Raw genomic sequence first — 12,189 nt, forward strand, 5'->3', positions numbered from 1 at the left:
CGTGTCGGAAATGTTAATCATACAAAGATTAAGTTTAAATTTAGTCGAAATTTCTGGGTCATCACAGCAACCGAGACGAGATGTTCTTCTCCCGAGATTTCTCGGTCAACGGGGTCAAACTTAGTCAAAGCCACGATTTCTCGGATTTTCTTGCTAATTTGTAAGATTTTCTTGTAAAATTCGTAAATTTTAAGATTTTCTCGCTCAATTATCGGATATTTTTGTAAAATCTCGTAAAAACGTATATAAATATACATATATTTATGTTTTTATGTATATTTTTATTAAAAAAACTATAAAGTCAACGTAAATCTACATCCGAGATCTCCCCGAGATTATTCCGAGATGCCGAGATCTCCCTAAAAAAGTCCAAACGAGATCTCTCCGAGATCCGAATTCTCCAACCTTGCCCAGGTGGGATGGTATTTTCATCCCAATGGGTAGCGGATGATTTTGTATTGAAGATACAAAAGGAGTTTTCTGGCTCTTCCAAGATTGGTCCAAATATCCGCCAGCGTCTCCGCTAGCTTCGTGGTGGAGTCTGTTCGCTGCGGGGGTACCTCCGATGTATGTACCTTGAAAAGGTAAAGTGACCCACGGATTACCTCCGTTCCATAATTATGACCCTGGGGAAACGAAGCGTTCGGCTGAGTTACCAAGGGAATGATTCCCGTGGTTGGTAAGATAGTGCTGGTGTTAGGTATGTTCTGTGGAGCAACGGGAAATGGGCTCCCGAAGGTATATTTCTGCGTAACTGGTCCTCCTGAGTGGCTCAGTGGGACACTGGTGGTGGCCATCGAATGAGCCGGCTGTGAAGGTATCGACTGGAGAGTAGCACTCGGAGGGACTGCCAGTTGTAAAATCGGAGGCTGACTGGTAAGAGGGAGACTTCTTGCTGGCCTGGCCTCCATTTCTATTTCTTCGTCGACATCTTCACTATCATATGTCAATGTTCGCCGACTGTGCAACTGCCCTTCTTCTCGTAACTTCTTGATAACAGCGCGTATGTTATCGTAGTTGTTGAGTATGAAGATTTTGTCGATTAGCGGTGGTGGTTCGGAATCACTCCGGTTTGTGGTTATTGGCATAGCAGGAGTGATAGGTGTTCGTGTTCCGGTTTCAGGTTATTCTACCTCATATGGTAGAGAGAAACCCGGCGGTGGGTGATCAGATTCCGCCATGATCTTGTGTTTTTCTCAAACAAAGTAAGTGTTGAAGTGGAGTCCCACGGATGGCGCCAATTGTTTGTACAATTCTTGGCACTCCTTGTTGGTAGAACAAGGATATTGAGACCTGATCACTGAATGGGTGATATAGAATGGTATGATGATGGATGTATGCTTGTTGGCGATTCCCCGAAGATAGTACGAAGCTATCGTACTTTACCCCACCAATATACGAAGGTAACTCATTGAGAGTGTTTACGTATGAGTGATTATGACTTAGATTGCATGCCTTGTCCAGGGATCATGTTCCCTTTATATAGAGTTAGGTAATAGCCTTGTCACCAGTTTTCTAGATAGATTCAGTCTTCGAGGCAATCTCTGATGAGACAAAGGGGACTTTCCCTTCGGCTGACTGTAATCTCTGCTGGTCCAAGAAAGCTAAACTGCAGCATTCCTCTTTTGTCATTTGGATGTTAGTGGTAACGAGTTTGGTCAACCCGTTAACTTCTCTCCTTCAGTCTAGGTGATCTCGTGACTTTAGGAGAGGTCCTTGTCCACTCAATACGTTCCTTCGTTACGATTGCTTCGTATAACGGAAGTGGATTTGTACCAACTCTGAATATTGGGATTCTTATTTAGTGGCATTCTTCTTCTGTCTTTTGAGCGCCATTATTTGATTTCAAGGATATCCCGCATTTGGTTTGTATTTGACATATGCGTTCTTGTGATCCAACCTTACGTCATCTATCATCGTTAGGCGTGATACCTTCGTTAGCGTAGCTTCGTGTGTCTTGACGGGAGGATACACTATCATATATATAATACAAAAATTATAATTGTCATCCCATAAATTACGGATGGAGATGAGCTGTATATGATCATGACAAAATCTATACTGAAGAAGTAAAGATACGTATGACTATTAAATATGAACACATTAAATATGGATAGAGATATATACGGACTAATACAATATCCTACCAAAATGCACAATTTCTTCGTCACATTTCTCATCTTCTTCCTAATTAGCATCTCTTTTGATTCTTACTGGCGGTTGGAGTCCAATTCACGATGTGAACGACCCTAAGATTATTGTAGAAATAGGAACATTTGCCTTGGAAGAGCACAACAAGATGGACTACAAGTCTCTCGTGTTGAAAAAAGTAGTAAAAGGAGAGATTCAAGTGGTGGCCGGAATAAATTATAATCTTACAATCACCACAAACGGTAGCGCAGATGGTAGTTATATCGCCCTTGTTTGGGAAAAGCCTTGGCAAAATTTCAGGAAATTGATGTCTTTTAAAGGACGGTTTTATGGTTTTGAAATGTACTTCTTTATTGATTGATCGAAATTGAAATTTGATTTTTAATCTTTTACGACAACGAAATAAATATAAAGGGATTATATTCGACTTACATATTATTTGGTTTGCTGTGAACATCTTTTTTATTTTTACTAGATTTATCGAGCCCGAGGAGTGCACGGGGACTCTTTCGAACACTTTATATAGTACATAGCTAACGTATATTAAATATCAATATTATAGGATAATTGTCATATATTGTTCTGTGTGTTGAAGTATTATCGTAAAAACCATACACATGATTAAAATTTATAATATATATGTTAAAAAGTTTATTCATATCAAAACTTCAATTTCTTAATTGTCTACAGCACAAAAAAGATAAAAACAACGCTCTGTGTTGCAGTAATTGAATAAATATTTGTTGTCAGGCTTTAGAGAATTTTCTTTTCGGAAACGTGTAAATCCATAAGACACACATAGAATGGTACCAAACCGTGCAAACATTTTCACAAACTGCTATATATATACTTCGTACAAAGTTTAAAAGGGGCTATAGAATGATGTCTTCAAAGCATAACCACTGTGAGCACCAAAGTTAAACTCATGTATGTGTACCACACCAATAACTCTACAACCTAATATGAGATTTGTAACCCATTTAGCAACCAATTTAGCAGTGACCCGAGAGCTTGCTTGGTGTTATCCTTTGATAGCATGATTGTCCGCAAGGATTGCATCTTATTTGTCAAGATATCATATGTAATGTTATCAACAATCTTCAACGACCCATAGTTTTTCGGTTCTTCAAAGATGTAAGTACAGAGAAATTAACTCATATGTAAAGAACCTATAGTCTTCAAATTATAGAAAAATTTATAAATTGTGAAATCAATCAGCCTTGGGTATCGTCTCATCCGTCCATGTCGTCGTTTCAAGTTCTGCTAATAGTCGTGTACCATACCTCCATTAAAAACCAATTATAAATGACATTACTTTCCTAAAAGATTTCCGCAATTCTGCATTTAATTTAAAACTTACTACATTAAAAATCATGAATTAAAATTTATGAATTCAAAGATTAAGAACCATACAATAATTTAACCAAAAAAACATAAAAACCTTTATCACCATCACAAGCATAAAAAAACAAAGAATATATCTTACCGAGTATAATATGCATTTAAGTTACGGTTAGATGAACTAACCCATGTAAATGATCTAAAGTTTCACACTCAATTGTGGTTGGTTGGTGATCCTTGTGATCACAATTGTACTGATGTTCTCTTTTTGTCCATAACTATTACTCCGTATTTGTAAGTATATATTCAACCTCATCGATCCTTTTGTTATTGTTGTCTTCAAAATAGTGCAGATCTTATGTGAATACATTTCTTTATTTGACTTATTAGTCAACACACGTGTAGATTAGTATTAGTCAATATAATTGTAAACAATATAGCAAAATAGTCGGCTGTATAAGTTGAGAGATAAGCATCTGTACTATCTCCTATTTTATCTGATAGTTAGGTTACTGCAGCATGTATTTATACCTACTGTTTTAGCAATGAAAGCATCGATCAATTTGATCACTTACATGGTATCAGAGTGCTAGTCGGTCCTCTTCATCTCAAAATATCCTTCTTCTTCCCTTCTAAACATACACCAATTCTATGGCGGATCAAAACAAATTACCCATCGCACAGCCCATCAACCACATAATCCATTCAGTTCCAATCAAACTGGAAATTGAAACAAGCCAATACAATTCATGGGCAGAATTGTTTAAAATTCATTGCCGTGCTCATGATTTGATCGAACACCTAACTTCTGAAACTCCTACTCAATCGGCTGCGTCATCTAAAGCTACTCCCATCTCTGACGAACTCTGGAAACGTCAAGACGCCATTGTCTTACAATGGATCTATGCCACCATTTCTCAAGACTTACTACACACGATTCTTGAGAAAGATATGACTGCGAAGAAAACTTGGGACAGACTTCGCAGCATCTTTCATGATAATGAAGGTTCTAGGGCTGTTGCTCTTGAACAAAGATTCACCAACATCAAATTGGAAAACTTTCCAAATGTCTCAGCATATTGTCAAGCTGTCAAAATGCTCGCTGATCAAATGAATAACGTCGGACTCAATGTCACGGATAAGAGAATGGTTCTATAGTTGGTTGCTGGTCTTGGTCCCAATTACTCAACTATCGGTACCTACATCTCACAGGCTGAAAAACTCCCTAAATTCTATGAAGCTAGGTCGAAATTGATATTAGAAGAAACTCGCCTAAATCGCACCATCACTACCACATATGTCAACACAGAAACTGCTCTCAATTCCACTACTGGAAATCGATAATCGTCTAATCGGGGGCACGATAATGACAATCGGGGTACCAATTCACATGCTAATCGCGGTAGGGGTGCAGGTCGCTGTGGTGGTGGACGATCGAGCTACAGAGGAAGAGACAGAGGTAACCAAAATCCCTATTTTTATCACTCAGGGCCTCGACCTTCATGGACTCCCAATACACCATGGACTTGGCAACCCCAATGGACTACTACACCACCTTGTCCTTATCCTACTTCATCTTGGGCAAGGCCAACTAACAACAACAGCCCATTTACCAACAGTCCAGGAATCCTAGGACCGCGATCAACCTCTCCCTTTACTGGGCCAGCAACACCCACGGCCCACTATGCTCCGACAACAATCGACAGCGCGTTTCAGTCCATGACTATGAACCCACCTGAGGAAAATTGGTATTTAGATACGGGAGCTTCGTCACACATGACAGGTAATCGAGGTTTGATCTCTTCTTATGTTAATACGAACGTGCCTAAACAAATAATTGTTGGTAATGGTAATAAGCTTCCAATTCGTGGTCTTTGTTACACTATACCAACTACACACTACCCATTACACCTTAATTCTATACTATATTCACCTCATCTTATCACTAATCTCATATCTGTTAGAAGAATAACTAAAGACAATAACTTATCAATAAATTTTGACCCGTTTGGTTTTACTTTGAAGGATTACAGGACGGGAATACCACTCATGAGATGTAATAGTAAAGGCGACCTATACCCACTCACATCCACTTCTCTTCACAACGTTCAAAGTCTACCTACTACGTTTTCCGCTATTTCTGAAGATGTTTGGCACCGAATGTGATGACCCGGAAATTTCTGACCAAATTTAAACTTAATCTTTGTATGATTAACATTTCTGACACGATAAGCAAAGTCTGTAAAACTGAATCTCAAAATTTTTGAACTACTTTTATATATTTAAATACCATTCGGTTGTTTTCGACGATTCGCGAACAATTATATGTAAATAGATACATATATACTATAACTTGAAAAGGTAACAATGTATTAATTATTTGATACCGTACATTAAACTTATTGGTTTAAATATCTATTTGAATATATATGATAAGTTGAAATATTTATTATTAAAATTTATTTATAAATAACTTCCAATGTGTATTTAAAAACTGATTTATGTATATTAAAAAGATATATACATATATATAATTTCAAGTTATTTAGTAAACGATAGTAACATTTTCAAATTGCTACAGTACCCAAAATGCTACAGTATTTTTGAAAATCACTATTTGCTACAGTGAATTGTTACAGTAACTTTGCTACAGTGGTATAGTTTATGGATGATTTAAGACTATATTTTGACAAAGGTACGATTCACGAAACGTAAAGTACAAGTTTTCTCAGTATACGATAGGACGTTTGAAAAACCGGAACCGGGACATAAGTCGAGTGACGACGTACGACTTATCGGAACGAAAATTACAAGTCAACTATGCATATGAATTTAATATAATATATAATTAATTATATAAATTAAATATATTATATTAATAATTAAAAAATATGTCGACAAACTAGAAGTTAAAAGATCATGAGCTGGAAATCCATCCCATGCGATCGCATGGGAAATGGTCTTGGAGGCCATGCGATCGCATGGCAGTCCTGGACAGGCCACACCTATAAAGCTCGAGATATCTGCCTCTGTTTTAATTTAAAAATTACTCCGTATTATATTTATTAATTATATTATTATTATTATTATTATTATTATTATTATTATTATTATTATTATTATTATTATTATTATTATTATTATTATTATTATTATTAATCTTATTATTATTAGTAGTATTTGTATTATTATTAGTATTATACATAAAATACTACGACGAGGTCATGAGCGTGTCACTTTCAAAATAGTTTTATGAGCCGGATAAAGCTAAGGAAATTATGGGTTATTGCCAAGGAGGTTATGGGTAATGTTCGGGGGTATATTTGTGAATCAAACCTAGTGTTTATCATTTCCGTTATGTCTACGTACTTTTCTGAAATATTGAATCACAATATTGATACGTTGAGATCTACGATTATTTGATATTCCGGGTTTCGGTCACATTACGATGAACAACTTTAGGTGCTGCTAAGGTGAGTTTCATTTGCTCCCTTTTTAATTGCTTTTGCAATATATATTTTTGGGCTGAGAATACATGCACTTTATTTTAAACGCAATGGATACAAGTACATACTAAATTCTACACTGAGTTTGAACCGAAAATTCCTTAGCTTTGGTAACTAGTAACTGCCAGTTATAAGAACTGGTGGGTGCGAGTAGTAATATATGGATCCATAGGGCTTGATATCCCCGTCCGAGCTAGAGCACTAGCCTTTTAACGGACGTATGCTATTTGAGAAGCGTACACGTTGGTTTGCATGTATTATTAAGATGATTATACAAAGGGTATAAAATATATATACGTTAAGTTTAGTTACCAGGGTGCTCAATTTGGTAGAATATTTTGATAAACGTTTCTGGATGAAACAACTGAAATCTTGTGATCCATCTTTATATACAGATTATGCGAAACATACAAACTATGAACTCACCAACATTTGTGTTGACACTTGTTAGCATGTTTATTCTCAGGTTCCCTAGAAGTCTTCCGCTGTTTGCTATTATGATATACAAGCTATGTGCATGGAGTCTTACATGGCATATTTTTCAAGAAAACGTTGCATTCACCAATTCATCACCATGTACCTTATTTTGACTGCATTGTCAATGAAAGTACTATTGTAAACTATTATATACGGTGATTGTCTATATGTAGAAATCATCAGATGTCGAAAACCTTTGATTTAAATATACATTTATGGTGTGCCTTTTCAAAAGAATGCAATGTTTACAAAACGTATCATATAGAGGTCAAATACCTCACAATGAAATCAATGAATGACGTGTTCGTCCATATGAATTTGGAGCGATCGTCACACCGAAGACTAGGTCATCCTGGCGCCAACATTTTACGTTTGCTTAAAAATAAAGTTACTATGTCTAGTAACTCAAATAAAACTTCATTATGTCAATCTTGTGTTTTTGGTAAACATATACGTTTACCTTTTATTAATTCAAGTTCTTCCACTTTATTACCGTTTGATATTATTCATAGCGATTTATGGACGTCACCCATAACTAGTTCTTTAGGTCATAAATATTACATTTTATTTCTTGATGACTACACCAATTTCTTGCGGACATTTCCTCTAGAAAATAAATCTCAAGTCTATAATACTTTTCTCGTGCTTAACAACTACATAAATACTCAATTTAACACAAATATTAAGACGTTCCAATGTGATAATGGAACGGAATATAACAACTCATCCTTTCAAAAATTTTGTCAAAATAATGGCATGGCATTTAGATTTTCTTGTCCTCACACCTCCTCTCAAAATGGTAAAGGCGAACGTAAAATACGAGCCATTAACAACATAATGCGAACACTTCTAGCACACTCATCCATCCCCTCTAACTTTTGGCATCACGCTTTATCGATGGCCACCTACATACTAAACATACTCCCTACAAAGATTCTAAGATATAACTCTCCGACTCATCTACTCTACAACCGCATTCCCGAGTATAATCATCTACGTACCTTCGGGTGCTTATGCTATCTTCTACATCCGTCTACTAAAATCAATAAACTCCAACCTCGATCTACACCATGTGTCTTCTTAGGTTATCCTCAATCACATAGGGGCTATAAATGCTATGACATTAAAGAGAAAAAGATAATAATTTCGAGACACGTACTCTTTGATGAAACGAAATTTCCTTTCACCACACCTCAAACAACAACAGATTCATATGAATTTTTCCACAAACAATTTCTTCCTGAAAATCTACCTATGTCTATGCCTTCCTCAACATCGAATGAAACCAACAGTTCTCAAAATATTTCTCAATCTACATCTTCGTCCAATACATCTTCCAATGACTCAACATGCCCAAATGCCACCTTTTCTAACGAGTCCACAGGCCCAAGTACAGGCCCACACTCTCCTCCATCTTCACCGCCCAGTACCAACATTCCCACCTCTCCAATATCAACTCCTAATTCGACACCATCAGGGGCGGAGCCACATGTTGAGTAGGGGTGGCCTGTGCCACCACTCAACTCTTCAGTGCAATAAGCATAGAGGGCATCAGTCATTGTAAAGAACTTGGAAATTAACTTGTATAGACATTTAAGCTTGAGGTATGGGGTCCCTGTGTTGTGACTTGTGAGGAAGAAGGCCTGGTTTTCTAGACTTTTGTTTGATCTTTCTAAAATGTTTGTTTTGTTATCCTTCATTGTTATACAAATAAACATTTAGAGACCTCTGTTTGATTAGTATACCAACTTAAATCCCTCAATTTTATTACTATACCAACATAAACCCCTACTACAGATAAGTCAAGAACTTTCTGTACATATTACTCCGTTGAAGTGCCAGTAATATTTAGATGTTTAAAACTTTTAAGGTATAGATTTTCGTTCGTAACTATTTCCAAAGATATTTAATTTCTTTTGTGCTGATATATACGTTTTTGTTTGTGTTTGATTAGTGATCGCTTAATTTTTTTCTTTCTTAGTATGTAGTCGAATGAATAATCAATTTCTTAACGTTTATGTTTACGTTAACATAAAAATGAAGCACTTGTTAGTGTTATAGATGAAACAATTATGGATGAGTTTTAGTAAAAAAAAATATCATAAGAGATATTTGTGTTAAAAGTAACTTGATCTTTACGTATTCAAATAAAAAATTTTAATTTGATATGTTTTGCTATTATTTTGTGACACCAGTAAACTAAAATCCTGGATCCGCCCCTGGACACCATCCAATAATATTCTACAACCACAATCAAGTACTACTAACACAGGAACCAATGTAAACAATGACAACACTTCTAATCCTCCTTCTATTCCTACGCCTAATACTACTGTTCCAACTCCTTTAAGAACCATCCACACTAGAAGCATGTCAAACATACATAAACCTAAAATACCCTTTAACTTACACACCACTACCACAAACACAACTCCTTTATCTCCTATTCCCAAAACACCAATCGAAGCACTTCAAGACTCGAATTGGAAACTAGCCATGGCCGATGAATTTGCCGCTCTTATTAATAATAAGACTTGGGATTTAATACCTCGTGAACCTAATATGCATGTAATACGGTCTATGTGGATTTATAAACATAAATTTCGTTCTAACGGTTCTTTTGAGCGATACAAAGCTCGTTTAGTTGGTGATGGCAGGTCGCAACAAGTAGGAGTTGATTGCTCTGAGACTTTTAGTCCGGTTGTCAAACCGGCCACCATTTGAGTAGTTCTTTCACTCGCACTTGCACACTCGTGGCAAATACGGTAACTTGACGTCAAAAACGCATTTCTTCATGGTAATTTAAAGGAGACAGTTTATATGTATCAACCCATGGGATTTCGGGAGCCAAATTTTCCCGACCATGTTTGCCGTCTAAATAAGTCTCTCTATGGTTTAAAGCAAGCTCCACGAGCATGGTACCAACGATTCGCAACCTATGTTTTCTCACTCGGGTTCACTCATAGCATGTGTGATCATTCGCTATTCGTCTACAAAAAGGGTAAAAATGTTGCTTATTTACTGCTTTACGTAGATGACATCATTTTAGTCACTTCTTCAGACAACCTACGTTCTACTATAATGACCCATCTTGCGAAAGAATTTGCTATGAAGGATCTCGGGCCTATAAGTGATTTTTTGGGCATATCGGTACGAAGGACACAGTTTGGTCTTTTTCTGAATCAATCAAAATACGCTACTGAAATATTACAACGTGCTGATATGCTTGCATGTAAGCCTTCAAACACCCATGTCGACACAAAATCCAAACTAAGCAGCAACCTTAGCAATGTGTACGCAAACCCTTCTCTGTATAGAAGCCTAGCGGGTGCTCTCCAATATCTAACGTTCACTAGACCCGACATCTCTTACTCGGTTCAACAAATTTGTCTTCATATGTATAACCCTCATGATACACATATGGCAGCCTTAAAGAAAATACTTCGGTACATCAAAGGTACAATCACATATGGCATTCACATGACCAAAAGCAACACAAGCTCACTCATTTCATATACGGATGCCGATTGAGCCGGTTGTCCCGACACACGACGATCAACTTCTGGATATTGTGTCTATCTCGGGGATAACTTGATTTCATGGTCCTCAAAACGTCAACCAACCATTTCACGCTCTAGTACCGAAGCCGAATACCGGGGTGTAGCAAATGTTGTGTCGGAATCTTGTTGGTTACGAAACTTGCTACTTGAACTACATCATCCACACGACAAGGCAACCATCGTCTATTGTAATAATGTCAGTACTATCTACCTTGCAAATAACCCGATACAACACCAACGAACAAAACATATTGAACTTGATATTCACTTTGTTTCGGAGAAAATCTCACGTGGGCAAGTACGCATCTTACATGTCCCATATCGCTATCAGATTGCTGACATATTTACCAAAGGCCTTCCAAGACTTCTGTTTGATGATTTTCGCTCCAGTCTCAACGTCCGTCAACCTCCCGTTTCGACTGCTGGACCCTATTAGTCAACACACGTGTAGATTAGTATTAGTCAATATAATTGTAAACAATATAGCAAAATAGTCGGCTGTATAAGTTGAGAGATAAGCATCTGTGCTATCTCCTATTTTATCTGATAGTTAGGTTACTGCAGCATGTATTTATATCTACTGTTTTAGCAATGAAAGCATCGATCAATTTGATCACTTACATGACTACCCATGGAGATCATTTGACTTTTCATTGGTTTCAATCATTCTTTTAGCCTGTCGTAATGATTAGTTGTTGAAGAATGCATATCAATGTACTTAAAAAAATAAAACTCTGACTTATAATTTGTTTCGTTTTGGTGAACTACCTTTAACACCACCGGTGTAACTAAAAAGCAAAGTAACATGTTGCAATGGCTTAAGATTGTTGAGTTGTTCCACCACCTTGATTTCCATGACTCTATATACAAAACATCAGTTTATGAGTTTTAAATAAAAGTAGTCAGACCCATGTTTGTTTAAGTCCACCAATTGAGAGCAACTACATTTGATCATTAAATCATTTCATCATGTTAGAACATCAATCATAACATATTTAATAAACATATTTAATCATTCTCAAATTAACACTCACTACTGATCATAATTTTTCGACAATGATCAAAATGATCATTATTACATTTAGAAATCAAGTGCGTCCAATTTACCCATCAAGGACACTATATCTTATACCAAATGTTAACAATATGATCCT

The 12,189-nt window shown here is 36.5% G+C and overlaps 1 protein-coding gene across 1 annotated transcript; it reads left to right on the forward strand.

The window, feature by feature from the left end:
* Positions 1 to 4,143: 4,143 nt before the first annotated feature.
* Positions 4,144 to 4,650, forward strand: LOC139890453 (uncharacterized). Its single transcript, XM_071873333.1, has one exon. It carries the CDS (start codon positions 4,144 to 4,146, stop codon positions 4,648 to 4,650), a length of 507 nt encoding a protein of 168 aa, XP_071729434.1.
* Positions 4,651 to 12,189: the final 7,539 nt, after the last annotated feature.

Source organism: Rutidosis leptorrhynchoides, chromosome 1 (assembly GCF_046630445.1).
Source record: "Rutidosis leptorrhynchoides isolate AG116_Rl617_1_P2 chromosome 1, CSIRO_AGI_Rlap_v1, whole genome shotgun sequence".
Lineage (NCBI taxonomy): Eukaryota > Viridiplantae > Streptophyta > Magnoliopsida > Asterales > Asteraceae > Rutidosis > Rutidosis leptorrhynchoides.